We start from the raw sequence: 26,982 nt of genomic DNA on the forward strand, positions 1-26,982 counted from the left end.
TCTAACATCTACCCAGAAGCTCTGGCTGCCTCCTCCCTCCAGAGAGGAGCTTGGGTCTGGGGTAAGTCAGAGGGAGGGCTTCAAATGGAAGCCCAGCTATGCTTCCTCCCTATACTGGTCTCCAGGGATGGGCACCTGTGCCTGCCCTGTGCCTGGCATTGACTGTACATTGACTCCTGGAAACTCTGTAGGGGCATCACAACGCCCATTTTTGAGGTGAAGAAAGTGAGACTCCCAGAGTTAAGGAGACTTGCTTCTTTTTTTTTTTTAAGTTTACCTATTTATTTATTTTGAGAGAGAGAGAGAGAGAGAGAGAGAGAGAGAGAGCAGGAGAGGGGCAGAGAGAAAGGAGAGAGAGAGAATCCAAAACAGATCCAAGCTCCACGCTGAGCCCAACTTGGGGCTCGATCTCATGATCCGAACCATGAGATCATCTCACGACCATGAGATCATGACCTGAGTCAAAATCAAGAGTCAGACACTTAACGGACTGAACCACCCAGGCATCCCAAGGAGGCTTGCTTCTAAATAAAATTCCCCAGGCAGAGCTGGGGGGGGCGGATTCCTAGGGGGATGGGATCACACGTTGATTGACTATGTAGTTAATTCATGGAGGCACTACTTTGGGGTTTATAATGTGGCCTTTGCATTGACAGGCTGTCTTAGCCAAAGGTGATTAAAAAGGGACACCCCTCTTTACTCCTGTCAGACCTCCTTCTTTTAGTTCCTCCTCTAACTCAGCACCTCCCTCCTGCCCCAGGGGCTCAGGGACCTGTGAACCCTTCACTACACACCGTCCTTCCCCTCACCCTTCAGACCTCACCCCAGGAAGACTTCACTGCCCTTGCTCCCCCCTAATAAGCTCCCTATGATCTGTATGCTCTCATGATTCTTCGGTCTTTCCCCTCAGAGCACTGATCACCCTGCGTAATCAGATACTTCTTTGTGTGGTTCTTTATCAGTCTATGTCCTGCTGACAGTGAGCCCCTGCAGCTGGCTCTTGTCCTCTGGTTCACTACTCTTTTCCCAGTGCCTGGCACCATGATCCACACACAGTAGGGGCTCAGGTACCTGTGTCCTTCCTCTCTGAAAGGGAATAGCTCTACCTGCTACCAGTGTTGTTCTGAAGATTAAATAGGACAAAGCTCTCCAAGGTGCCTGGCCCAAAATCGGGCCAGCCTGGCCCAGCCCTGGACCATTCTCTAAGGACCTGCATATTTCTCAAGTGGGTGTGGAGCAGAGGGAAGGGAAGAGGGTCCTCATGGGTTGGCAGGGGTCTCCCCCTGCTGCCGGGCCCACAAAGGGCGCCTTGTGTGGAACTGGTGGCAGGATGCCTTGTGGGACAGCTGGGCCCAGGGCTGCCAGACCTGGGCTGGGCTGGGCTGGGCACTTGGCCACAGGCAACCCTCTAAGGACCCTTTCATCTGAGTCCCAGCTGCCACTTGGCTGGCTGGCTCAAAGCCCGGCCGCCTGGAGAGGAGAGGGGCTGGCAGCTTTGTCTCAGGAAGAACAAAGAGAGGGATGAGTGGGAGGAGGGCAGAGGGAAGCAGTGCTTGCTCTTGGAATCAGGCCAAAGGGAAACAAGATCCAGTCATAGGCTACACCAAGGGGCTGTTTGAATTCTTTTGTTGCTATAGCATCAAACAAGACAGGATTGCAAAGAGCATCTCAGGCAACATCCCAACACCCACCATGTTATAATAGAGAATTAAGGCCCAGAGGGAAGCAGAGACTTGCCGAAGGTGACACACGAATGGCAGAGCCAGAACTAGAGCCCTGATCTCTTGTCTCCCAGGGATGGAGGAATCTGAAAGAGCCGCTTCGTCTCTGAGATCCTCAGGGTCCTCATACTTAAAGTGTAGGGAGTGCTAGTTCCAATTTTGAATGGTGAGGGTCAAATGTACTAATGGATATAAAGGGAAGATGAGGTCCATTTGAGTTGGGACTTGAAAATTGTTTTCCAGAGAGCTATGGGGAAAGGTATTCTGAACAGCATAAATAAAGGCAGGAAGGCATTGACTTGCTGGTTGTATTTCAGGGAAGCCCGGACTGGGGAAGAAACAGGAAATGAAGTGAAAAGCCCAGGCTGCTTGGTCATGTGAGAAGTGCCCACTGTCTCCCTGAGTGTCTAACCCTCCTTTCTGGGGTAATGACCCTTCAGAACTCAGCTTCCCCATGGAATCGCTCCGGCTCATGCGTCTGATCAGCCTGCAGGGACAAGTTGGACCATGCAAGGGTGAGTGGGCACAGGGGCTGTGCAGAGCCTGTGGGAGGCTCTCCAGCCAGACGCGGTGGGCAGGGAAGCTTGCCTTGAGGAGATCACAGCAGCCTCCCCGTGCTCGAACCCATTTGCAGAATCCTAATGTTCAAGGTATATACTATGCCCAGTGACTTAGTCCATTTGGGCTGTTATACCCAAAATGCCATAAACTTCATGGCTGTTAAACAACAAACATTTCTTTTTCATAGTTCTGAAGGTTAGGAAGTACAAGATCATGGTGCTGGTAGATTTGGTGTCTGGTGAGAGCTCACTTCCTGGTTCATAGACAGCTGTCTTCTCATTGTGTCCTCAAATGGTAGAAGGAAGACTCTTTGGGGGTCTTTTTAATTTTTTTAATTTTTATTATAATTTATTTATTTTTTAATGTTTATTGTTGAGAGAGACAGAGAGAGACAGAGCATGAATGGGGGAGGGGCAGAGAGAGAGGTAGAAACAGAATCTGAAGCAGGCTCCAGGTTCTGAGCTGTCAGCATAGAGCCCAACATGGGGCTCGAACTCATGAACCATGAGATCATGACCTGAGCCGAAGTCAGATGCTTAACCGCTTAACCGACTGAGCCATCCAGGCGCCCCCCCTTTAAGGATTTTTATGGTTTTATTTATTTTTTTTTTAATTAATTTTTTTTAACATTTTATTTATTTTTGAGACAGGGAGAGACAGAGCATGAACAGGGGAGGGTCAGAGAGAGGGAGACACAGAATCTGAAACAGGCTCCAGGCTCTGAGCTGGCAGCACAGAGCCCGACGCGGGGCTTGAACTCACAGACCGTGAGATCATGACCTGAGCCGAAGTCGGCCGCTTAACCGACTGAGCCACCCAGGCGCCCTGATTTTTATGGTTTTAGATCTCACATTGGTCTTCCATCCATTTTGAGTTTTTTGCCTATGGTGTAAGAATGTGGTTGAGTTTCATTCTTTTGCATGTAGCTGTCCAGTTTTCCCAACGCCATTTGTTAAAGAGACTCTTTTTCCCATTTTATATTCATTCTTCCTTTGTTGAAGATTAATTGATCATATAATTGTGGGTTTGTTTCTGAGTTTTCTATTCGGTTCCAAGATCTGCCTCATTCTTTTTAATAGGTATATAGTATTCCAAGACATTGACAAATAAAAAATCATGGTTTATTCAACCATACCTCTAAATTTCTAATTGTTGCCACCACAAACAAAACAGTGATACACGTATTTGTTCATATTCTTACAGAGCAGTTTTTATTTCTATTGGATAGGTTCTCAAAAGTGGGACTATTGGGTCAAATGGTGGGCACCTCTTTCCAATCAGCAAAGCTTAAGGAACTTTGTCCCTGTATCCTTACCACCTCTGGCATATTGTTATTCTTCTTAATATTTGCCAAAATGACAGATTAGAAATATCACAGCATTTCTCCTTTGATTGCATTTTCTCAACCCCTACTAAATTTTGGTAACTTCAGTTATTTTATTTTTAATTTTTAGAAGTTCTATTTGGCTTTTCTCAAATCTGCTTGGGTAATTTTTTAATTTTTATTTTAGAAATAGAGGCAGAGAGCCAGTAGGGGCAGAGGGAAGGGAGCAAGAGAGAGAGAGAGAGAGAGAGAGAGAGAGAGTATCTTAAGCAGGCCCCATGCTCAGCACAGAGCCCCTGACACGGGCTTCATCCCACGACCCTGAGATCATGAGATTCGGATGCTCAACCAACTGGGACACCCAGGTACCCCCAAATCTGCCTTGATCATGTCTTTTTTTTAAGTTTATTTATTTTGAGAGAAAGAGAGAGGCAGGGAGAGAGGGAGAGAGATAATCTCAAGCAGTCTCCATGCTGTCAATGCAGAGCATGACATGAGGGGCTCAAACTCCTATGAACTGTGAGATCACGACCTGAGGTGAAATCAAGAGTCAGACGCTTAACCAACTCTTGACAGCACCGAGGTGCCCCTTTGATTATAAATTTTTGCTCTTCACTCATCTTTTAGATAACACTTATATTTATTTAAGTCCATTAAACATTTATTGTATTTTTTAAGTTTATTTATTTTGTGTGTGTGTGTGTGTGTGTGTGTGTGTGTGAGAGAGAGAGAGAGAGAGAGAGAGGGGATACCAAGCAGACTCCACACCCAGTGTAAAGCCTGATTCTGGGCTCGAACTCATGACCATGAGGTCATGACCTGAGCTGAAACAGAGTTGGATGCCCAACCAACTGAGCCACTCAGGTGGCTCATAGCCCACTAAACACTTATTTTATATTTTATATCCAATTACCTCAATATCTGAGGTGCTTGTGGATCTGTTGACTCTTGCTCATGGCTCTTTATTTACTTCTGTAGTTTGAGGCTTTAGACTGTGAGTGTGTATTTCTTGGACTGTGTGGGTTCTTTCAAGCTTGGTGTGACTGTGGACTTTCCTCCAGGATGGGTTTTCATTTTCTTTGTCAGGCATCCGAGGGCTTTACCATTCCAGGTCCATTTAAATTAAATTCCTAGCTGTTATTGCTGCTTTTGACCATTAAACAAGTGAATATTTGGGCCCCAGATCCATTTGAGCTTTAGCCTATAATCAGACCTTTTCGGGGAAGACTTTTCTCTCCCCAGAACCAGGGAATGAAGCAGGTACAGCATTCTTCTTTGAGTGGAGAATTGTTTTATAATTTACACTTTTATAGTCTCTGATCTGACATTCTACCCTGTGAGTATCCCAGTCTTTGTCTCCTACTTTCTCTCCTTAAAATACAGACATACCTCTTTTTTATTGCACTTCACTTTATTGTGCTTCACAGATACTGCGTGTTTTGTTTGTTTTTTTACAAACTGAACATTTGTGACAATCCTGCCTCAAGCAAGTGTGTCAGCGCCATTTTTCCAACAACATTCACTCATTTTGTGTCTCTCTGTCATATTCTTGCAATATTTCACTTTTACACTATGACTATATTTGCTATAGTGGTCTGTGATCAGTGATCTTTGATGTTTCTACTGTAATTGTCTTGGGGTGCCATGAACCATGCCCATCGAAGATGGCACATTTAATCAATAAATGTTGTGTGTGTTCTGACCGCTCCACTGACCAGCCATTCCCCCCTCTCTCTCCCTCTCCTTGGGCCTCCCGATTCCCTGAGACACAACAGCATTGAAATTAGGCCAGTGAATAACCCTATACTGGCCTCTAGTTGTTCAAGTCAAAGGAAGAATTACACATTTCTCACTTTATTTATTTTTAATGTTTTTTATTTATTCTTGAGAGAGAGACAGAGACAGAGTGTGAGCAGGGGAGGGTCAGAGAGAGAGAATCTGAAGCAGGCTCCAGGCTCTGAGCTGTCAGCAAAGGGCCCGATGCAGGGTTCGAACTCACGAACCATGAGATCATGACCTGAGCTGAAGTCAGCTGCTTTACCGACTGAGCCACCCAGGTGCCCCACACATTTCTCACTTTAAATCAAAGCTAGAAATGATTAAGTTTTGTGAAGAAAGCTTGTCGAAAACTGAGACAGGCCAAAAGCTAGGTTTCTTACACCCAACAGCCAAGGTGTGTATACCAAGAAAAATTTCTTGAAGGAACTTAAAAGTGCTACTCCAGTGAACACACGAATGGTATGAAAGGAAAAAGACTTATTGCAAGGTGGGGAAAGTTTGGGTGGTCTGGATAGAAATCAAACCAGCCACAACACTCCCTCACACCAAAGCCTAATCCAGAGCAAGGCCCTAACTCTCTTCAATTCTACAAAGGCCGAGAGAGGTGAGGAAGCTGCGGAAGAAAAGTTTGAAGCTAGCAGAGGCGGGTTCCTGAGGTTTAAGTTCTCAAGCCCCAGGTTAGGAGTAGAGATTACTTAAAAATTAAAAAAAATCTTTTAAAAAATTTTTCAAAAAAAAAAAAAGGAAATAAATACATTTCATAAGGCTATAGCTGCCATAGAGAGTGATTCCTCTGATGGATCTGGGCAAAGTCATTTGAAAACCTTTTGGAAAGGATTCACCATTCTAGATGCCATGAAGAACATTCATGATTCATAGGAAGAGGTCACAATTTCAACATGAACAGGAGTTTAGATGTTGATTCCAGGGGCGCCTGGGTGGCTCAGTCGGTTGGGTGTCTGACTTCAGCTCAGGTCATGATCTCAAGGTCTGTGAGTTCGAGCCCCGCATCGGGCTGTGTGCTGATAGCTCAGAGCCTGGAGCCTGCTTCGGATTCTGTGTCTCCCTCTCTCTCTGCCTCTCCCCAACTCATGCTCTCTCTCTCAAAAATAAATAAAACTTGGGGAAAAAAAAAGAAGTTGATTCCAGCCCTCGTAGGTAAATTTGAGGGATTCAAGACCTCCACGGAGGAAAGTAACTGCAGATCTGGTGGAAACAACAAAAGAACTAGAATTAGAAGTAGAGCTTGAGGGTGTGCCCGACTTGCTGTAATCTCAGGATAAAACTTGAATGGATGAGGAGTTACTTCTTGTGGATGAGCAATGCAGTTGGTTTCTCGAGGTGGAATCTACTGCTGGTGAAGATGCTGTGAAGATTGTTGAAATGACAACGACAAATGTAGAAAATGATACAAACTTAGTTGTTAAAACAGCTACAGGGTTTGAGAGGATTGACTCCAATTCTGAAAAAAGTTCTGAGGGTAAAATGCTATCGAACAGCATTGCATGCTACAGAGAAATCATTCATGAAAGGAAGGGTCAATGGTTATGGCAACTTCACTGTTATTTTATTTTAAGACATTGCCAAAGCCACATCAGGCTTCAGCAACCACCACCCTGACCAGTCAGCAGCCATCAGTATTGGGGCAAGACCTTCCACCAACACAAAGATTATGAACTCTGTACTGTTTTCCATAGTGGTTGTATGTTACTGAGTCAATCTTTTTTACTTCATTTTTTAGAACAGTTTTAGATGTGCAGAGAAACTGAGAAGAAGCACACTCAGTTTCCTCTATTTTTTTTTAAGCTTCTATTTTTAAGTAATCTCTACATCCAACATGGGGCTCAAATCTACAGGCCCAAGATCAAGAGTTGTTGCATGCTCTACAGACTGAGCCAGCCAGGCATCCCTTCCCCTATTCTTAACATATTTCATTTGTATGGTACACCTGTTACTGTTAATGAGCCAACACTGATACACTATTATTAACTAAAGCCAATGGCTTATTCATATTTCCTCAGTTTTTACCTAATGTCTATTTTCTTTTCCAGGATCCCATCTAGAATTCCACATTACATTACATTTAGTTGCCATGTTTCTTGGTTGTGAAAATTTCTCAGATTTTCCTTGTTTTTAATGACAATTCTTGTTTTGAGAATTATTGGTCAGGTATATCATGGGATGCCCCTCTATTGGAATTTTTTTAAGTTTATTTATTTATTTTGAGAGAGAGAGAGAGCAAGCAGGGCGGGGCAGAGAGAGGGAGAGAGACCATCCCAGGCACTGTTAGTGCAGAGCCTGATGTGAAGCTCGAACCCACCAGCTGTGAGATCATGACCTGAGCCTAAGTCGGTTGCTTAACCGACTGAGCTACCCAGGTGCCCTGGAATTTGTTTGATGTTTTGTTTTGTTTTGTTTCATGATTAGATTGGGATTATGGGGTTGAGCAGACGATCACAGAGATAAAGTGCTATTTCCATCACATCACATCAAGGGTACTTACTGTCATCAAAATATGAGTCTTGATGTTGACCTTGATTACCTGGCTGAAATAGGGTTTATCAGTTTTCTCTTTTTTTCCTTTGCACACTATCCTCTTTGGAAGAAAGTCACTATGCATGCACAGACCATACTTCAGGAGTGAGGAGTTACGCCCCGGCTCCTTAGGGGTTTGTTTTAACAAGCAAAATAACCCACACAACAGTTATTTTAGCTCTTTTCATCGTTGGTCATGCTTTGCACTTTTAGCAGCTGATCTGAAGTGGATAAATATCCCACACTGGCCACCAGCATCTCTTGGAGCCCACTTTCCTCGTTTGTAAAATAGGTGTTGTTTATCCTTCACCACCGTAGGATTGTAGGGAGTAGAAAGTCTCCTGCTGTCAATGTCAGTTCCCTCCGCCTCCCCCGTTTGGCTGCCTGGGAAGCCCCTCCCACCGAGGGTCAGTGACCAGACTAGGGACTCACGGCAAGCCTGTTGGAGCCCAAGTCAACCCCGGGCTCTAACCACACCCTGGACGCACTTTGCCCCACCTGGGGGGCGTGGAGCAAAGGTGCACTTCCGCCAGCCAGCCACAAGTACCTGGCACGTGGCAGGACTGGGCGCCCAGCCGCCTGCGGGAACGGGAAGATGAGCCTTCCCTCGGGGCCCCGCTCCCTGCGGCTCCACCGGGCCTCGCCCCCCGCGGGCCCGCCGGTGGTGAGTGCGCAGCAGGGGCGGGTGTGAGGGCGGCTTATTCCCCTGTCCCCGCGCCTCTGCCTTCTTTCGCTCCTTCCAGTGACCCCCCCCCCCCCCCCCCCCCCCCCGTGCGCCCCTTTGTCGGGGTCTGAGTTCCCTTGCTTCTGGCTCGCGCTCTTCTCTTCTAGCTGGTTCTGGTTTTGATCGCTCTCCTTAGGCGCAAGGTGCCCCGTCCCCTTCCGGCTCAGTCCAGCCGCTCCTCTTTGACCTCTTTCCTGAGTGGGTGCTTTTGTTGGTCTTCTGTGTTCAGTCTTTGTTTTTAGCTGTTTCTGCGTGTCTCCTCTTGGTCTCCAGGCTCGTCCTAGTGCACCCCTCTTCCTTTGCCCTTCCTCCTCCCGTGTTTGGGAGCAGACGACCCAACTAAAGGCGGCCTTACCCACCACATCCCCATCCTCTCCAGCCTGCCCCTGCCCACTGGCTGGATCCTGAGTTCTCCAGCTTGCCGGCCTCCTCCTAGGGCTTGGTAGAGGGGAGTTTGCTGGGGAGGAGAAGGGGTGGGGGTGGGATCAGGAAAAGGCCCAGCGCACTTCAGGAGCAGAACATTCTAATCTCCGGTGGCTAGGTGCCATCCTGAAGACTTGTAGGAAGACAAAGCAGATCCAGCAGTGGGGAGACTGTGGCTCTTTCCCATAGGGCAATGGTGACATCACTGTGGTTGACACAGTCACCAGCTCAGTGGTAGGGCCGCCCTAGGTGCTCAATAAATGTCTGCATGAATTACTGAGCAAGAGGGGGAGCCAGCACGGGGCATGATGCCAGGTACGGAAAGATTGGCTTTTATCAGAATACCAGGCACTCTTATAAATCAGTGCAGCAGGTAAGCTCCAGTCAATTGAACAGCCATTTATCGAGCATCCTGGTGTGCTGAGCCCTGTAACAGGTACTGGTGACATAAAGATGAATCTGGGATAGTCAGCTCTTAGGAACCTTGCAGCTTAATTGGGAATACAGATGAACGAATGGAATTATAAGAGTTAACTACCATGACGACAGAAGTACAGGGCCCTGTAGGATCACAAGGAGACAACCCATCTAGAAAGATTCCTGGAGCAATTAACTTGAAGGATGAGTGGGCTAAGTAAAGGGAATGTGGGCGGCAAATGAGTGAAGTCTTGGGGGCCGTGGGGACCAGTCTGTTCTGGTTGGGTGGGGGAGAGAGGTTCTGGTAGCTGATTGCCAGGGCTGCAAAGGGCCTTGTAAACCTCATCAAAGAGTCTAGAGTTTATCTGGAAGGGAATGCAAGGTTACCCAAGGGTTTGTTTTATTTATTTTTTACTTTTTAATTTTTTATTAGAAAGAAAGAGCAGAGGAGAGGGGCAGAGAGAAAGAGAGAGAGAATGTCAAGCAGGCTCCATGCTGAGCATGGAACCTGTCTCAGAGCTGGATCCCACGGACCCTGGGATCATGACCTGAGGTTAAATCAAGACTCTGATGTTCAACGGATTGAGTCACCCAGGTGCCCCTCACCCAAGTGTTTAATGCAGATTAACCAGATCAGATTTGCATTTCAGAAAAATTGCTCTGGTGCTAGAGATTGGATTGGGGGAGGGCAATCAAGGGGGCAGAGGGCCGTGGAATTGACCAGGATTTAGAATCACCAGGACTTGGTTACTGATTATTTGTGTGGGAAGAGGTTAAGGACTGGAGCAGACTGCTAGATTACAACCTGGATTTCTGGCTCAGATGATTGAGATGGGGGACAATGGACAAAGGTTGTGGAGTGGGGAGAGATTTGAGGGACTTGGGGGACATGTGAATGGAGATGTCCCTCCATTGACTCTACTAAGGGTGACCTTAGGAAATGTATGAATGTTTGGCAGGGGGTTTTGCAGGTGTGTAGGGACCCTTTAGACTACAACTGGGTGAAAGCTAGGTCTGTCTGATTCATCCCAGTGCCCTTAGGGAGGGCCAGCTCTGGAGCAAGGGCTCGTAAAGACTGTGTTTCCCCAGCCCATGCACACAGAGCCTGAGACTGGCTTTCTTACCCGGGAATGCTCCTTCAGGGTGATTGGTAGAAAAGGTGGGGCAGAGGGGCCACAAAAATGGGCAGATGGTCCAGAAGAGGGGCGGAAAAGAAGTCTTTATCTGCTAGAAACATACTGTAGTATTTGTGGATGAGGTAGGAGGTCTTGGATTTCCAAAGAAACTGGGAGATTTTGGGGGAAAAAAGGAGGGAAACAAGGGACAGAACTAAGAAGTTCGGGAACAAGACCGAGGTCTTATTTGGTAAACAAACGGGGCTGAGGATATCAGGGCAGGAAGCTGTTTTGTGAAGCATCTGGAAATGAGCTTCAGAAACAACACTTGAAGTGATTGGACTCATTAGACTTTCAGAGCTGGAGAGGCTTAGAGTTCTCTTCGTCCATTTTGCCTCCCTATTTCATAGATGACTAGGCTTAGGCCCACAGAAGAAAGTGAGCTGCCCCAGGCACATTGCTAATTACTGGCAGCAGTGGGACTGGATGTCTGGAGGAGTAGGACACCCATTCTGTACTGGAGTCAGACTTACAGGGGTTTGATTGCAGCTCTGACTTCACTTCCCAGCTATGTAACCCATCTTTCTGACCTCATAGGGGGACCTCCAGAGCACCTGTGAGCTTTCAGTGGTACAGGAGTGATGATGAAGCACATGGATCCATTCAAGGGTTAAAGTCTGCAACTTTGCGTTTAACTGCCTGCTTCACAGAGCCACCTCAGGGTTAACCAAACATCCTTGCCAAGGGGCCTTGAGGTTTATGGGAGAAAGAGGAAGTCACAGGTTCTGGGTTTATTTTTCTCCTGGCTGTATTGTTTGGCTGCTGTCAGAATGCATCCACTCCGTCTCCCTTCTCCACTCCAGCCGGCAAAGCTGTCCCCTGGTAAGAGCTGTTGCCATGGCAACTCAGTTCTTTCCCCCATTAGTTTGGCTGCCTCTGGCTCTCTTTAGTCCAGTACTTTAATCTTAGGGGTAGAGCCCACAGACAAGTTGAGGATGAAGTCACACCTAAATGAGAACCAAGGACATTCCTGAATCCTGTCACTACTCCTGGCTCCGCAAAGACCTGTGGCACAATCTCTGGGTGGAAATGCAGCTTTCCCTCTGACGCTGCACCCATCTTTTCTGCGGCTGCGGCATCACACCGCCTAGGAAACCTTCCCTGACAACCTCCAGCGCACATCCACGCGGAGAGCCTTTGAGTCTCCCCTCTCAACACTGCACATTTCAGCAGTCTGTTTCCCTCTCTCCTCTGTGAACTCCTCGAGGGCGGGGACTGTGTCCTATTCATCTGCTCAGGAGGAGGCTTGAATGTAAGAGGTCCTCTTTACCTTTTTTATTTTTTTAAGTTTATTTATTTCTTTTGAGAGACAGCACAAGCAGGGGAGGAACAGAGAGAGGGTGAGAGAGAGAATCCCAAACAGGCTGGGCACCGTCAACGCAGAGCCCAATGTGGGGCTCGAACGCACGAACCATAAGATCATAACCTGAGCTGAAATCAAGACTTGGTTTCTCAACAGACTGAGCCACCCAGGGCCCCCTCTACCTTTTTCGAATGACTGAGTAATTAAGGGAGTGAAGAGTGGAGGTATTTAAAGGTTGAACACTAATTGATGTAATGACTAAGGGCACATGCTTTGGGGTGAATTGGCCCTGAGTTTAAGTTCTGAGATCATCACTTAATAGCAAGTTGATTTAGGCAATTTGCTTCAGCTCCTTAATTCTTAGTTTCTTCATCTGTAAAATGGGGATTTAATACATTCTTCACAGGAGCACTGTGAAGACTGAGTTAGGGATTGAATGTAAAGCACTTTGCACAGTCACTAGACTATGAGGGGAGAGACTGTCCTGCTTGTTCCTCATTGTGCACCAGGTATCTGGCACATCCGTATTTTAGTGACCAAGTGTGTGAATTTAATTTTATTATTTTTTTACGTTTATTTATTTTGAGAGAGAGAGAGAGAGAGAGAGAGAGAGAATGAGGGAGGGGCAGAGAGAGGGAGAGAGAGACAATCCCAAGCACCATCATTGCAGAGCCAGACTCAGGACTCAGACTCACAAACTGTGAGATCATGACCTGAGCCGAAATCAAGAGTTGGACGCTTAACTGACTGAGCCATCCAGGAGCCCTGTATTTTTTTTTTATTATTATTTTTAATGTTTACTTTTTTTTGAGAGAGAGAACACACATACTTGTGTGTACGTACACGTGAGGGCATGCGCCAGTGGGGGAGGGGCAGAGAGAGGGGACAGAGGATCCGAGCTGTGAGCACAGAGCCCGATGTGGGGCTTAAACCCATGAACCGTGAGATCATGACCTGAGCCGAAGTTGGAGGCTTAACCAACTGAGCGACCCAGGTGCCCTGAGTGAATGAATTTTATTTTTTTATTTATTATTATTATTTTTTAACGTTTATTTATTTTTGAGACAGAGAGAGAGACAGACCATGAACGGGGGAGGAGCAGAGAGAGAGGGAGACACAGAATCGGAAGCAGGCTCCAGGCTCTGAGCCATCAGCCCAGAGCCCGACGCGGGGCTCGAACTCACAGACCGTGATATCAGGAGATCGTGACCTGAGCTGAAGTCGGACGCTTAACCGACTGAGCCACCCAGGCGCCCCTGAATGAATTTTAAATAACCAGAGTTATTCAGGAAGCTGGTTTGTAAGGATAACAATTAGTGTATCACCTCACATATAATAATCTGGTATTTTTGTTAGGTCTGTTGGCAGCACTTAGTATTCCCTAAACGCATCCTGACTCTGTCTTGTTTCCACGTCCCCCTCTGTGCTTGCCTGTGGGCATCCCGAGGCATCTTAACCACACCCTTAGTGCTCATCTCAAGGTTTGGCATTGAGAAGAGGCCTCTAAAAATTCCATTGACCAGCTAAACCTAACTTCCATTGACACCACAGTTTACAGTTTATGAGGCAATTTTATACCTATTGTATCCAGTGTTACTGACCTTTTCAGCACCAAGAATATTCCTGTTATTTAACCCCTACCGGCCCACATTCTGAAACACAGCTATCAAACAAATTCCCTTAGTTAATTAATCAAAGTCATGCCAACCGCTAATAGGAACTTCTGACCTACATTAAATAAGATTTTTTATTCCCTGGGTGGCGCCTGGGTGGCTCAGTCTGTTGAGTGTTGACTCTTGATTTCAGCTCAGGTCATGGGAATGAGCCCTGCGTTGGGCTCCGTGCTGAGCATGGAGCCTGCTTGGGATTCTCTTTCTCTCCCACTGCCCCTCTCCCTCACTCGTGAACTCTCTCTCTCTAAAATAAAAAATAAATGAAAGAATTTGTATCCTCAACGCCCACCATGGGGTGTGGACATGTAGTAAGTACCCAAGAAATGCTTCCTGTATGCAATGAATACATGTATGGTTTCTTAGCCTCTCTGAGGCTATAATCTTAGATCTGAGCCTTGGGAACCTTGGGAACTTCTGACTTCACAACACCTCCATATCCCCATTTTAGAAATGAGGAAATGGGCCCAGGGAGGAAAAAAGCCTTGCCAAAGGCCACAGACTTTGTGAGCATTGTCACTGGGACTTGCTTCCCTAGCAGCGTCTTGGACTAATATCCTTTAGTATTCGGTCGATGAAAATAAGCCACGAGCTCCCTGGAGGTGGCGCTGTTGGTTTCACTCCGCCTCTTGTGCCCTCAGGTATCTCCCGTCGTGGAGCTTAACGTAGGAGGCGAGTTGTACACCACCACCGTGAGCACCCTGAGAAAAGTCCCGGGTTCAAAGCTGGCAGAGATGTTCTCCAGCTCCACGAAGGCCTGCCTGGATGCAGAAGGCCGCTTCTTCATCGATCGCCCCGGCACCTATTTCGGACCCGTCCTGGACTACCTGCGCAGCGAGCAGCTGCCCACACAGCACATCCCGGAGGTGTACCGTGAGGCGCAGTTTTACGAAATCAAGCCTTTGGTCAAGCTCTTGGAGGACACGCCGCAGATCTTTGGTGAGCAGGTGGCTCGGAAGCAGTTCCTGCTGCGGGTGCCCGCCTACAGCGAGAACCTGGAGCTCATGGTGCGCTTGGCACGCGCCGAGGCCGTGGCGGCACGCAGCTCCACAGTGCTGGTGTGCGTGGTGCGCACTGACGAAGAGGCAGCCCAGTGCGCAGAGGCCCTGCGCATCTTCGAGTTTGAAAAGAAGTCGGTTGTCAAGTTTGGACCTTGGAAGGCAGCCCCGCAGGTCAAGGACCTCCTGGACTGCGTGAAGATGGACATTGCAGCCCAGGGGTACCAGGTATACTATGAACACTACTCCGAGAGAACATTACGGGCCAAGTATTTCAATTACTTTTATACATTCCTCTTCATCTGGTGGTGATCCGCAGGGGCCAGGGGCAGAGGCAGTGTGTTATGGGCCAGGCGGGACTTACGAAATTGAAAGTTGCCTTCAAAAGCCATCTTCCAGGGGAGCCTCGGTGGCACGGTCGCTAAGCGTCGGACTTGAGCTCAGGTCATGATCTCACAGTCCATTAGTTTCAAGCCCCCCTTTGGGCTCTGTGTTGACAGCTCAGAGCCTGGCGCCTGCTTCAGATTCTGTGTCTCCCTCTCTTTTTGCCCCTCCCCTGCTGGTGCTCTCTCTCTCAAAAATAAATAAACATTTAAAAAAAGTTTTTAAAAAGCCATCTTCCTTTAATTTCATAAACAAACATCAAACAGTTTCTAAGGTGGTCTAGGAGGCTTGCCCCCTAATAATTGTCTATCCCCCTGCTGAGAATTTTGTGCTCACTGCAACTGACTCCACTGTGCTTGCCTCGTGAGGTGCAGCTGCTTCCTCTTTAAAGCCTCACCTACCTGCCAGACGCTTCCCGTCAAGTCCAAAACAAGGCTGAGGTGAGTTGGAATGTTTCGACAATGCTTTGGCTGGAGATGTGGGATGATAACAGGAAAATAACAGGATACCACTGACCTAGATAATATGATCTGAAAATACAATCTACTCAGCCTCAGCTTGTGGTCTAATCCTTTAGCCTGTTATGTGCCTTCACGAGGAAGATGCCAAGTTCATACCTATGGTAGACGCCACTCAGATCTCCCTTTTCCAAATGCTGTGTTGACTGCTGCAGCTTCACAGCTGTTTTCTCTAGAGCAGTGATTCTCAAAAGTGTGGTCCCTAGACCAGCAGCATCAGCAATACCTGGGAGCTTCTTAGAAATACAAATTCTCTGGGCCCCACCTCAGACCTACTGAATCAGAAACAGAGTTGGCCCAACAGTCTGCTTTAATAAGCCCTCCAGGTGATTCTGATGCACCCTAATTTTGAGATCTGCTCTGGAAAAGAATTGCCATCTTGCTTGTGTAGAGATAGAGAAGACTGAGCCCTTACCTCAAAGGAGGAATCAATTCTGGTGCAGTTCCTGTTCTGGGCCTCCTTGTGGGATCAGGTGAAGTCAATCTTCATTTGAGGCCACATTCTGTTTGTTTGTTTGTTTGTTTTAACATTTATTTATTATTGAGAAACAGACAGAGCAAGAGCATGGGAGGGGCAGAGAGAAGGGGAGACACAGACTCTGAAGCAGGCTCCAGGCTCTGAGCTGTCAGCACAGAGCCTGATGCGGGGCTCTAACTCACAAATCATGAGATCATGACCTGAGCCGAAGTAGGACGCTTAACAGACGCTTAACCGACTGAGCCACCCAGGCGCCCCTTGACGCCACGTTCTTAATTAGGATTCTTCTTCTGCTGTATCCTACTTCTCTCACTCCCTTTCCCCTGAGAGCACATCCTCAATATAGCAGTTGCACAGAGTCTCTGTTTCAGGCTCTGCTTCTCAACCTGACAGTAACGGAACGCTAAGGAGGACATGGGTAGACATTCAACCTTTTCCAAGTCCAAGTCTGGGAGAGACGACCCCCTTCCTCTCCTGCCTGCTAGGGTGACCATCTGTCCTCAAGATCAAGGTTAATTTTCAGGGTTTAAGGAATTACTACTATCAGGGAGTTTAAATTTAAACATAATTGCTCAGAATGGTCATTTTTTCTTATTTTCAAAAATTTCCCCATGTTTTCCTTTTGGTATTTAATATGGCTGACAATTTTAAGTGGAAAAATCCTGAATATTTGAACTTTTTATCATGAACCATTTCATTATTTATCAAGAACCTGAAAAAAAAAGTTTATACTCTTTGGTCAGTAATTACATTTATGAGATTAGATTCCCAGGAGATACTCTTTTCCATAAGAACTAAATAGGATTGCTTAAAATCTCAATTTTGTGAATTCTGAAAAGGTCAATGTCCTCTTGAAGATTTCTGCATATTCCCGGAGGGTTTGTTTTCTTATGATCAGTTCTGGTTCTCTGCTTCTGCTGGATTCATGGATCATCTAGATGTCTTCAGCTTGTTGTTGCTGTTCTAGACGATGCTCACCCAGGTTGAACACTCCTATCTTTTTCTTAATTTTTGCAAATGCTGCTTCCACAAGCTATTTGTGAACGTAGCAGACTGTGGCGAATGCAGGCAAATAAAATGGAGGTAGTTTACAAGACAGAAATGCAAATAACTTCAAACTGAGAGTATTTGACACATCTGTTCTTAAAAAGTCTCAGTCACCCCCATCACTAGGAACTTTTCACTAGTAGATTGTGTTTGTTTCCTATTTTTTCTTCCCTCCCTGTTCTTGCCATGCTTCTCTGTAGGTGGGAGTAATCTTCCCCACCCCACTGACTTCATGCTTGGCTTCATGACCTAATCTGGCCAATGGAATATGCATGGAAGTGACTGTGCCAATCCCAAATTCAGGCTTTAGAAGCATGCCAAGTTTCCATCAGCCCTCTTGTGTTCTTGTCATTTACCAGGAGAAGACCACGTTCCAGTTTAGCTGCCTCTTTTATTGCTTTGGCTGTAGCCTGCATGCATGCCCATAGGATCTCACTCTCTTCCTGAACGATTTACCAAATTATTTTATTAAACAAAGGCAATTTCAACATTCCCTCCCCAATCCCAATCCATAATACAGTTAAGATAACATACTATTTTTATCCCACTTAAATTATAAAAGCAAAACAATGGGAAATAAGTCAAGTGTATTGTATTACATCTATATAATGCAATGTTATACAGCAATTAAAATTATATTTATAGAGGCTTAAAATTATTGGGGAGGAGAATACTCATTTAATTCAATGCAATTTAATTTAATTTGTGCTCCAAAAAAGGATTTATGGTGGTGGGGTTTACAGGACTATGAAAAAAAGAAATATCCAAAAATATATTAATTAAAAGTACATAAATTAAGTGGAAACTCTTAGTTGCCTACCCAATAATACCATCTCCCCCTTTCTTGTTTCCTAACAGGAGAAGCAAAATAGTAAAGCACATTAATAATGTTCAAAAAATGATCTCTGGTCATATGTAGGGGTATATGATACTTTTCTGATCTATTGGGATTAACTAAAGAAAATTAGAGTCAAAGGAGGAAAACTTAAAACTGAATGGTAAATATAACTGTCATTATGATCCGAAGGAAAACATAAAGACTGAACCCTGTGAGATTGCCCTCATGGAGGCACCCTAGTTCATAGCTCTAGCCTGGTTTTCAGGTCTACATTGTTCTCCTAGAGGACTTTTTTTTTTTTTTTAAATCCTCTACTTATTATCCCATCCTCTCCTACTCCCCTCCCCATCCATTTCTGCTCTGTTCAGTGTCCTCGAAATCTGATCCCTAGGTACTGCATGCCCAAGCCCCTTCCTGGTTGTCCAAAGACTTGGGAAGTACTAGAATGAAAGATCCATGATAACAAAGCCTGGGGAGTCCGTGTGTGGATGGACCTCTTCGAGTGGGGAAAATATTTGTGTTTCTTACAAATGGCCACTAGAGGGCACCCATTCTAGAAGAGGCTCTCAAAAAATAAATGGACTCGACCATCTAACCTCTGGATGTCAGTCAGCCTCTTTTTCCAGCTCCCAAGTGCTTGCTAAATAGAATCATGAAAAAGGTGGCCATGATGGCTATGAATGGGCTCTACAATATAGATTTCCTCTTACCAAAGCCAGTCTGGCTCCTGATGGATGTCCAACAGCAGATACCAACACTGAGCTCCTGATACAGTATTATTCCTGGGGAGGGGGAGAGTGAGGAAACTAGACACTTCTTGGTGATAGGTTGATTGCACTGTAAATCAGTTAGCTAGACTGCTCTGTAACAAACTGTTGGAAGCAACACTGACATTTCTAAGCAAATGGCATTGACACCTTTGACGATGTTTGCAAAACTTCTTAGGGGTAAGGAGATATACTTACATTACAAAAGTATAAATAAATAATAGTAATAAAGTTAATGAAGCTGGTATCACCGTCCAATCCTGGAGCTATCTCAGGATGATTTAAAAAAAAAAATGTCTCCCACTGAGTTGGAAGGCAGATTTGTTTTCTTTTTCTTTTTTAACATTTATTTATTTTTGAGACAGAGAGAGACAGAGCAGAGCATGAATGGGGGAGGGTCAGAGAGAGGGAGACACAGAATCTGAAACAGGCTCCAGGCTCTGAGCTGTCAGCACAGAGCCTGACGCAGAACTCGAACTCATGGACCACGAGATCATGACCTGAGCCGAAGTCGATCGCTTAACCGACTAGCCACCCAGGCGCCCCATGTTTTCTGACCAGTATGATAAAGTCTCTCTCCAGAGGGCAGGTTTGCTAGCATTCCTCTTTTAAGATTGAGGGTTTCCTAAGCTCCGTGTTCTTCATCTGTGTTGCAGATCTATTGTGTGCATGACATTTACCTGCATCACCTCCATGGTGCTTGGGGAGCAAAGGGAACCAATGAAAACATGAAATTCATGCTGCCTGCTATTATGTAAATAATAAACTATCTAGATCCATTTGGGCTTGTCTCCTTACCAACTGAACCTATGTGTCAAATGAACTTAGCATCGTAGGGACTGTCTGACCACATGACAACCTCCTGACCCCCGAACTTAGTGCCTTAAGGTTCTAATCATATAAGGTTTTGCTCACAAAACTACAGATTGGGCAATTCTTCTGGTCTTGGTTGGGCTCCCTCATGCATCTGTAGTCAGATGGTGGATCAGCTGGGGTGGGCTCGTCTAAGATGGCCTCAGCGGGGTCAGCTTGGCTTGTTCCATCTGGTCACTCATTATTCAGCAGACTTGAGTGCGCTTATTCTCATGGCAATGGTAGGGTTCCAAAATCAAACAAAAGGCCTGGGGATGCTTAATTGACTGAGCCACCCAGGCACCCCCAGAGATTCCATCTCTTAATGGAAGCAGCTTCAAAGATGGATTTCAGAGGGTACACATACAGAGAGGGGGAGTATCAGAGTCATTTTTGCAATCATTCTACCACATACTGGATCCTTTCCATCAGGGAGGGAGTGGTGATTGGTCCTCACAGGAGTAAATACGTATTCCAGATTTAGATTTGGCTTTCCTGCTGCTATAGATTGGATTTGTGTGTCCCTGCCACCCCCTACCCTGCCCCAAATTCATGTGTTGAGATCCTAATCTGCAATGTCATGGTTATTCCAAAGGTGGGGCCTTTGGGAGATAATTAAGTCATGAGGTAGAATCCTAATGAATGAAATTGGTGGGGTTTTTCGTTTTGTTTTGGTTTGGGTTTTTTTTTGAGCAGCAGGCAAAAGTTTATTACAATATAAAATTAGAAAGGAAGAATAGTATGAAAGCTCTCTTTGCAGAGAGGGGATATTTGAAAGTGAATGCCCCTCTTTTTTTTTTAATTAAAAAATTTTTTTAAATTTTCTTTCTTTTTCTTTTTGAGAGAGAGAGAGAGAGAGAGAGAGAGAGAGAGAGAAACAGAGCGTGACTGGGGGAGGGGCAATGAGGGAGGCACAGAATCCGAAGCAGGCTCTAGGTTCTGAGCTGTTGGCACAGAGCCTGACATGGGGCTCGAACTCATGAACCATGAGTTCATGACATGAGCCAAAGTTGGAGACTTAACCAACTGAACCACCCAGGTGCCTCTTTTTTAAATTTTTAAAAGTTTATTTATTATTTTTTTTGTTTGAGAGAAAGAGAGTGAGCAGGGGAGTGGCAGAGAGAGAGGGAGAGAGAGAGAGAGAGAGAGAGAGAGAGAGAGAGAGAGAGAGAGAATCCCAAGCAGGCTCCAGGCTGTCAGAGCAGAGCCCAATGCAGGGCTCAAACTCATGAACTGTGAGATCACGACCTGAGACGAAACCAAGAGTTGGATGCTTAACCGACTGAGCCACCCAGGCACCCCAGGATTAGTATTCTTATAGAAGAGACCCTAGAGAGCTCTGTTGCCTCTTCTGCCATGTGCGTACACGGCAAGAATACAGCTGTCTATGAACTAGAAAGTGAGCTCTTGCCTGATGGTGAATCTCTCTATACCTTGATCTTGGGCTTCTCAGCCTCCAGAACTGTGAGAAATAAAATTTCTGTTGTTTATAAGCCATTTGGTTTGTAGTATTCTGTTATAGTAGCTTATATCTATCTATCTATCTATCTATCTATCTATCTATCTATCTATCTATCTCTATCTATCAGTCATCTCCGATGGTTCTGGTTCCCTGGAAAACCCTAATAACGCTTAACTGTGATGTTTTTGCCAACCCTACTATTCATGGGTATCTTATGAATTTTCATGGACATTGCTTTTGACTAAGGAACTTATTTTATGATGAAAGAATTATAGGGGTGTCTGGGTGGCTCAGTAGGTTGAGGGACTGACTTTGGCTCATTGAGGGACTGACTTTGGCTCAGGTCGTGATTTCACCACTTGTAGGTTTAAGCCCCACGTTGGGCTTTGTGCTGACAGCTTGAAGCCTGGAGCCTCCTTCAGATTCTGTGTCTCCCTGTCTCTCTCTCTGCCCCTCCCCCACTTTCTCTCTCTCTCTCTCTCTCTCTCTCTCTCTCTCTCTCTCAAAAATGAGTAAACATTAAAAAAAATTTTTTTTTGCAAAGAAACTCTTTAGTTTTCTTAAGTGCCCCATCACTCAGATGTAGCTGCTATGATAAAAACAGTGTAATGACCTTTTGCAGACTCACTTATGGGGCTAGCTGAGAGACAAAACATTGTGAATTTGGGGTGCTGTTTTACAGATTTGAGGTATATACCTTATACCAATACCTAAAATTTAGTACCGTTTCTCCCACAGTTAGAATACATAGGTCTAGGGACTAAGGAGAGGAGGTAAGAGTGGTTCTTGTCATTTTTACACCTAATGACTCATTTATGAATTCTATTCAGAGGGTTTGGAGTATTTAGTTCCCAAGGGAGGAACAGTTCCACCAAAGAACATTGTCATTGTTCTATTACATTATAACATGTGATGAGACTGCCTCCTGGTCATTAGGAGCTCTTCTTGCTGAGCCAAAAGCAGAGAAGGAGTTATTATCTGAGTGAGTAACCCCAATTTCCTAGGAAATTGGGTTGCTGTTACACAATGGGGACAGGGAAGACTGTTTGAAGCTTAAAGGATTCACTGAGGTGTCTCATTCTATTCCCATATGCAATAATGAAGTCAAATGAAAATATAATCAATTCAATAAATACAGTTTTTCATTTCAATATTAAAGAATGTGGAATGGGGGCACCTGGCTGGCTGAGTTGGTGGAGTGTGCAACTCTTGATCTCAAGGTTGTGAGTTCGAGTCCCACATTAGGTATAGAGATTGATTAAACATTTTAAAAAATATTTAAAAAAAGAATGTGGAATATTCTTGTTTCTATACCAGTCTGGTCCCAGTTTCTCCCTGTATGCAGTTTACTCTCAATATAAACTGAATTTTCTTTCATTTTCTGAGTGCACCCAACTCCTTCCTGCAGCCATATCTAATAATGATGTTAGTACTTTTAATAATTGATGCTTAGATGCACATTTAACATCTCTGAAATCAGGACACATCTAAGATTGCTGTTGGTCAATTGTTCATGTGTAGATTGGGTCATGGCAGTTCATGTTTTCATCACTTCCATTGAGCTCTGCATCTGTTGTCTTTAATTGCCATTTAATGAGTCTCCAAAGAGATTACCCTATAATTTGCATTGAAATGAAAAGTTTTAATGTGCACCAAAAGGCATGGAAACACAGCAGTAGGACATAGGATACAAATCTACATGTAAATAAGTTTAAAAGGGCTCTTTCAGTAAATATACATAACAAATTAAGCAATAAGAGACCACTGGTTTTAATTTTAGGATTTTTTTACTTCTTGATTCTTTTCATTTCTTAACATTTTTCTTAAATTTTTTATGTGTTACCTAAAATAATGGTTTGTTTTACTGGCGTTGCTGGCAGATTAGATTAGATATAATATAGTAATGATATAATAGCTGCTAACATTTACTGAAGGCACTGTTTGTAAGTGCTTTTCGTTTTACTCAACACATTTGTATACGTGGTAGTCTCTGTGGTCTGGGATGCCTTTCTTTCTTGAAAATTCACTATTAAAAAAATTTTTTTTTTACATTTTAGGGGCACCAGGGTGGCTCAGTTGGGTAAGCGTCCAACTTCGGCTCAGGCCATGATCTCATAGTTCATGGGTTTGAGCCCCACATTGGGCTCTGTGCTGACAGCTCAGAGCCTGGAGCCTGCTTTGTCTCCCTCTCTTTGCCCCTCCCTTGCTCATGCTCTGTCTCTCTCTCTCTCTCTCTCAAAAATAAACATTAAAAAATGTTTAAATTTTTTTTTATATTTTAGAGAGAGAGAGAGTTTGAGAGAATGCAAGCAGGAGAGAGGGACAGACAGAGAGAGAGAATCCTAAGCAGGCTCCACACTCAGCACAGAGCCCCCGATGTGGGGCTCGATCCCACAACCCTGGGATCATTACCTGAGCTGAAATCAAGAGTTGTACACTCAACCAAGTGGTGCCCCCAAAATTCACTATTTTTAAAGCCAGCACAAAAATCATTTCCTCTGTACTTCCATGAGGCATTGTAGGAATGGAAAATTTTTCTTCCCTTCTAGTTTCTTTGGCTGGCCTATTAATTGAATTGACATAAGGCAGATCAACAGGAGAAAAACAAATTTTATATGTACAGGAGCCCCAAAGACATGAGATCCAAAGACAGGCAATTGAGGCTTATATGACATCCTGAGCTAGGGAAAAGGGGAAGAGGTCTGCAGCTTCCTTAAGAGGAGAAAGACAATTCACAGGAAGATGAGAAGAGCAAATGTCTGGTGAACATATGTTTGCCATGCTATGCAGATTAAGTCTTTCCAATAAAACATTACCTTTGGTATTAGCACTCTCCTGGTACAGGCCCTCTAAATTCTTGTAGGAAGTTAAGGGGATGGTAAACAGCCCTTCCCGAGTCTGTTGCACCTAGATTATCTTCAGTTAGAAATAATCCACATACCAAAATGTCATATTTTGGGGTCATTATTCTGCTTCGCCCCCCCCCCCCCCATCCTGAGGAAGTTAGTACGTGTGTTTGAATCACATTCCTCTTATCCAAGGACAATTTTGATGAAGTGGGGGAGGAGGGGGTCCAGAGCCAAGGACCAAGAAGGAATTCTTGAAGACGTCTTTGGTGCAAAAAGGTGATTTTATTAAAGCACAGGGACAGGACCTGTGGACAGGAGGAGTTGCACTGGGGTCATGACGGGTAACTCATTATACACCCTCAGGTTGGGAGGTGGTCAGGGATAGAGTAAGTCTCTAAGGAATTTTGGAAGCAGCGTTTCCAGGACCTTGAGGGGCTAGCTGGTGCTAGGGAAACACCGTTTATTGCTGATTAGTAAAACCTCAGTCATGAGACCCTTCAGATGTATATTGGGGGGCCATAAGCTTGGAGTATGATTTCAAGGATATATCTTGAGGCAGTTGAGATACAGGAAGACTTACAGGATCCTTAAGGTTGGGATAATGTTAGGCTAAGATCCTCTTTTGCTCCTAGCAAAGTGTCATCATCTAGGCAGCTGGGCTTCTACAGGGAGGTCACTCTGCTGGCTTCAAGGACTTGTCAATGGGTTTATAGGCAGTAAGGGAATTTAATTTTTCATTTGCCTTAGGTTCCCACATTAACATGGCAAACACTTAAACCCCTTTTCTTTGTTCTTGGGTAGCCAGGAGTGTCTGAGGAGTACCACCCGGAGGGGAATGGGGCTGCTGTTGGCTTGTATTTTGCCCTCAGTTTGTTCCATGCTCCCTCATCACTTTGATCTCTAATTATTAGTTTGGGTGTCTCTTCTCCCAGTTACACTGTAGGACCTTGAGGGTAAAGACCATCTTTTACGTGTTTTGGGGTCTTCCGTACTTACCACAGCTTGCTTTTTTCTAAGCATCCACATGAAAGAAGGAAACAATGAACAGCTAAAGTTTAATGAAAGAGGTAAAACTTGACCTTGGGTTCCACTTACACGTGAAATACATCTTACAGTCTGCCGAATGTTTCTGCATTATCTCATTCCATTGTCACTACATCTAGGTCAGGTTAGGTGTGAGCACATTTGTAGTTGATGCTCTTTGCTCATTATGTGCCAAAGTCTGAAACTTTGGTGCTTGACCCTTGACCTCAGGATTCTTTCCACTCTCCCTAAGCTATCAGAGGAAGGTTTGATTCCTTAAAGAAGGGTAAATTTCAAACAACCGGAATGAGAGAGTAAGAAAAAAAAATCCCATGCCAGGAGAGGGGTGGCACACAGAAAAGGAGAGCTCGATAAAGCTACAAGCAGCAAACGTGAACGGCAAAGGACGATGGGAACGCCAGCTGGGCCTCTTTTCCCTGATCGCTCAAGTTAAAGTCCTCACGCAGCTCCAGTTTTGCCTCTAGCTCTGGATCATCTAGCCTCTGCCCTTTCCCTATATACTTCCACCCTCCTTTAGCTCGGCTCCCCGCCAGTCTTTCGACCACCTGCAAGCCCCCAAAGGCTCCCATTGGCTCCTCCACCCTTCCAATCCAGTCTCCTCCCACCAGAGGCACCGCCCCCTCACGCTGCGCCTTCTTTTTCGTTCCGCAGGGGCCGGAGGTGTAGGCGGACAAATTGGGCTGCACTGCAGCAGGGCAGTCGAGCAGCCGGAAGAGGCCTCTCTTTCCCAGAGCCCCACTGCCTTGTGGGACTGTGGCGAGTTCCTCAGGCCTAGACAAGTTTTCCGGATTCCTTCACCGCCCCCCCCCCCCCCCCCCGCCTCCCTTGTCGAGTACGGAAGCTGAGAAGGTCCGCGGGCAGTCATGGCGGCGCACCTAAAGAAGCGAGTGTACGAGGAATTCAGTAAGGTGGTTCAGGTAATTTACGGAAGGAAAGGTCCCGGGACCAGTCCCGGGCGGGGAAGGTTATTCACCTTCCAGACACTTTGCCAAAACAGGCGCCGCAAACCTGGTTCGAGTGCCGACTACTCAGATGGGCTCTCTGAAACTGCACTTAAGTGGGCGTGTTCGTTTGCAGCTGCTGTCGTAGTCATTATTAATATGTGCAGTGTGACACTTCTAAAAAAATAAAATTATTAGCGAGGACAAATAGCACTTTACAATTTACGAAGATGTCTTATCCGTTATTTCAGTTTATTCGGGTTACATTAGCACCTTCGTCTTACACATAGGGACTTGAAAGCTTCCTGAGGGATAAGAGGATTCAGAGCCAATTTACTGGTAGAGCCCCTCCCAACTCCTATTTCAGAGAAAGTGCCCCGGGACGAGTTGGTTGTATGCAAAACTAAGGGGTTGAAAGAGGAGTCTTGAGAAATCTCAAAACCCAGCCAAAGCAGGTGAGGGTCACAGGCTGCATAGGGGCAGAACTCTCCATTGGTGGAACAGCTTACCTAGGAGGTAGGGCAAAGTACTTTCTTCCTTTGGAGTTAAGGACAGGTGAGCTGAGCCCCTGTCAGAGCAGTGATTCTCCACGTGTCTCCTCATAGGTGTTGTGAAAGTCGAGGTTGATCCCAAGTTATCTTAAGTGTGCTGCTTCTTCGACTTTTTATGCAAATCACCTGGTGATCTTGTTAAAATCTAGATTGTATTCAGTGGGGTGGGGGAGGTGAGGCAATAATCTGCATTTCTGACAAGCCCTCAATTGATGCTGCTAGACCAAAAAGCCTCCTTAGATCAGTAGAGTACCCTAGATCCTTAGACTTCGAGGGTAGCAAGACTTAGACCATCCAGCAGGAAACTGTCCTTAAACATTTAAATCATTCCTTCATGTAAATGAGTGGTTACTGTGTATCAGGTATACTGAAAGGTGTTGAACTACAAAGCCCAATACAGGTGAGGGTCCTTCTCCTTTAGGAGCTCACAGACTAGTGGGAGAGACAGAAAAACGTATCTGTGATTATAGTACAGAGGGATGATTCCATTGAAAAATCAAGTTTTTCTTCCTGTTTTCACTTATTTCACTTACCACATCTTTGTAGCATATTCCCACTGTAGGGAAGTTATTCTCATTATTTTTTTTTTCTTAAAATAACTTTGAGATTTAACGTTGACAC

The 26,982-nt window shown here is 45.3% G+C and overlaps 2 protein-coding genes across 5 annotated transcripts in view; both read left to right on the plus strand.

Moving 5' to 3' along the window:
- Positions 1 to 2,055: 2,055 nt before the first annotated feature.
- On the plus strand, positions 2,056 to 15,123 carry KCTD14 (potassium channel tetramerization domain containing 14). Of its 3 annotated transcripts, XM_042905576.1 has the most exons (3): positions 8,499 to 8,584; positions 11,197 to 11,481; positions 14,274 to 15,123. In XM_042905576.1, the coding sequence occupies exons 2-3, from the start codon at positions 11,359 to 11,361 to the stop codon at positions 14,940 to 14,942; spliced, it is 792 nt and encodes a 263-aa protein (XP_042761510.1). In that variant the 5' UTR covers positions 8,499 to 8,584; positions 11,197 to 11,358; the 3' UTR covers positions 14,943 to 15,123. The 3 variants fall into 3 exon arrangements, 2 of the variants coding, with proteins under 2 accessions (XP_042761511.1, XP_042761510.1); XR_006193727.1 differs by lacking the exons at positions 8,499 to 8,584; positions 11,197 to 11,481 and adding an exon at positions 2,056 to 2,236 and having other exon boundaries at positions 14,274 to 14,348; XM_042905577.1 differs by lacking the exon at positions 11,197 to 11,481 and having other exon boundaries at positions 8,477 to 8,584.
- A 10,573-nt stretch (positions 15,124 to 25,696) lies between these two features.
- INTS4 (integrator complex subunit 4) overlaps positions 25,697 to 26,982 on the plus strand; it is a 120,138-nt gene continuing 118,852 nt past the window's right edge. For both annotated transcript variants that reach the window (XM_042904472.1, XM_042904473.1), the window contains exon 1: positions 25,697 to 25,786. In XM_042904472.1, the coding sequence (XP_042760406.1) occupies positions 25,733 to 25,786 (54 nt within the window). In that variant the 5' untranslated portion in view covers positions 25,697 to 25,732. The remainder of the gene's footprint in view (positions 25,787 to 26,982) is intronic.

This window comes from Panthera leo, chromosome D1 (assembly GCF_018350215.1).
Source record: "Panthera leo isolate Ple1 chromosome D1, P.leo_Ple1_pat1.1, whole genome shotgun sequence".
Taxonomy (NCBI): domain Eukaryota; kingdom Metazoa; phylum Chordata; class Mammalia; order Carnivora; family Felidae; genus Panthera; species Panthera leo.

Coding starts and splice junctions, on each gene's coding strand:
- KCTD14 (XM_042905576.1), top strand. CDS start 11,359: ATGGGAGAAAGAGGAAGTCACAGGTTCTGGGTTTATTTTTCTCCTGGC. Junction 11,482..14,273: donor GCCGGCAAAGCTGTCCCCTG/GTAAGAGCTGTT, acceptor TTGTGCCCTCAG/GTATCTCCCGTCGTGGAGCT.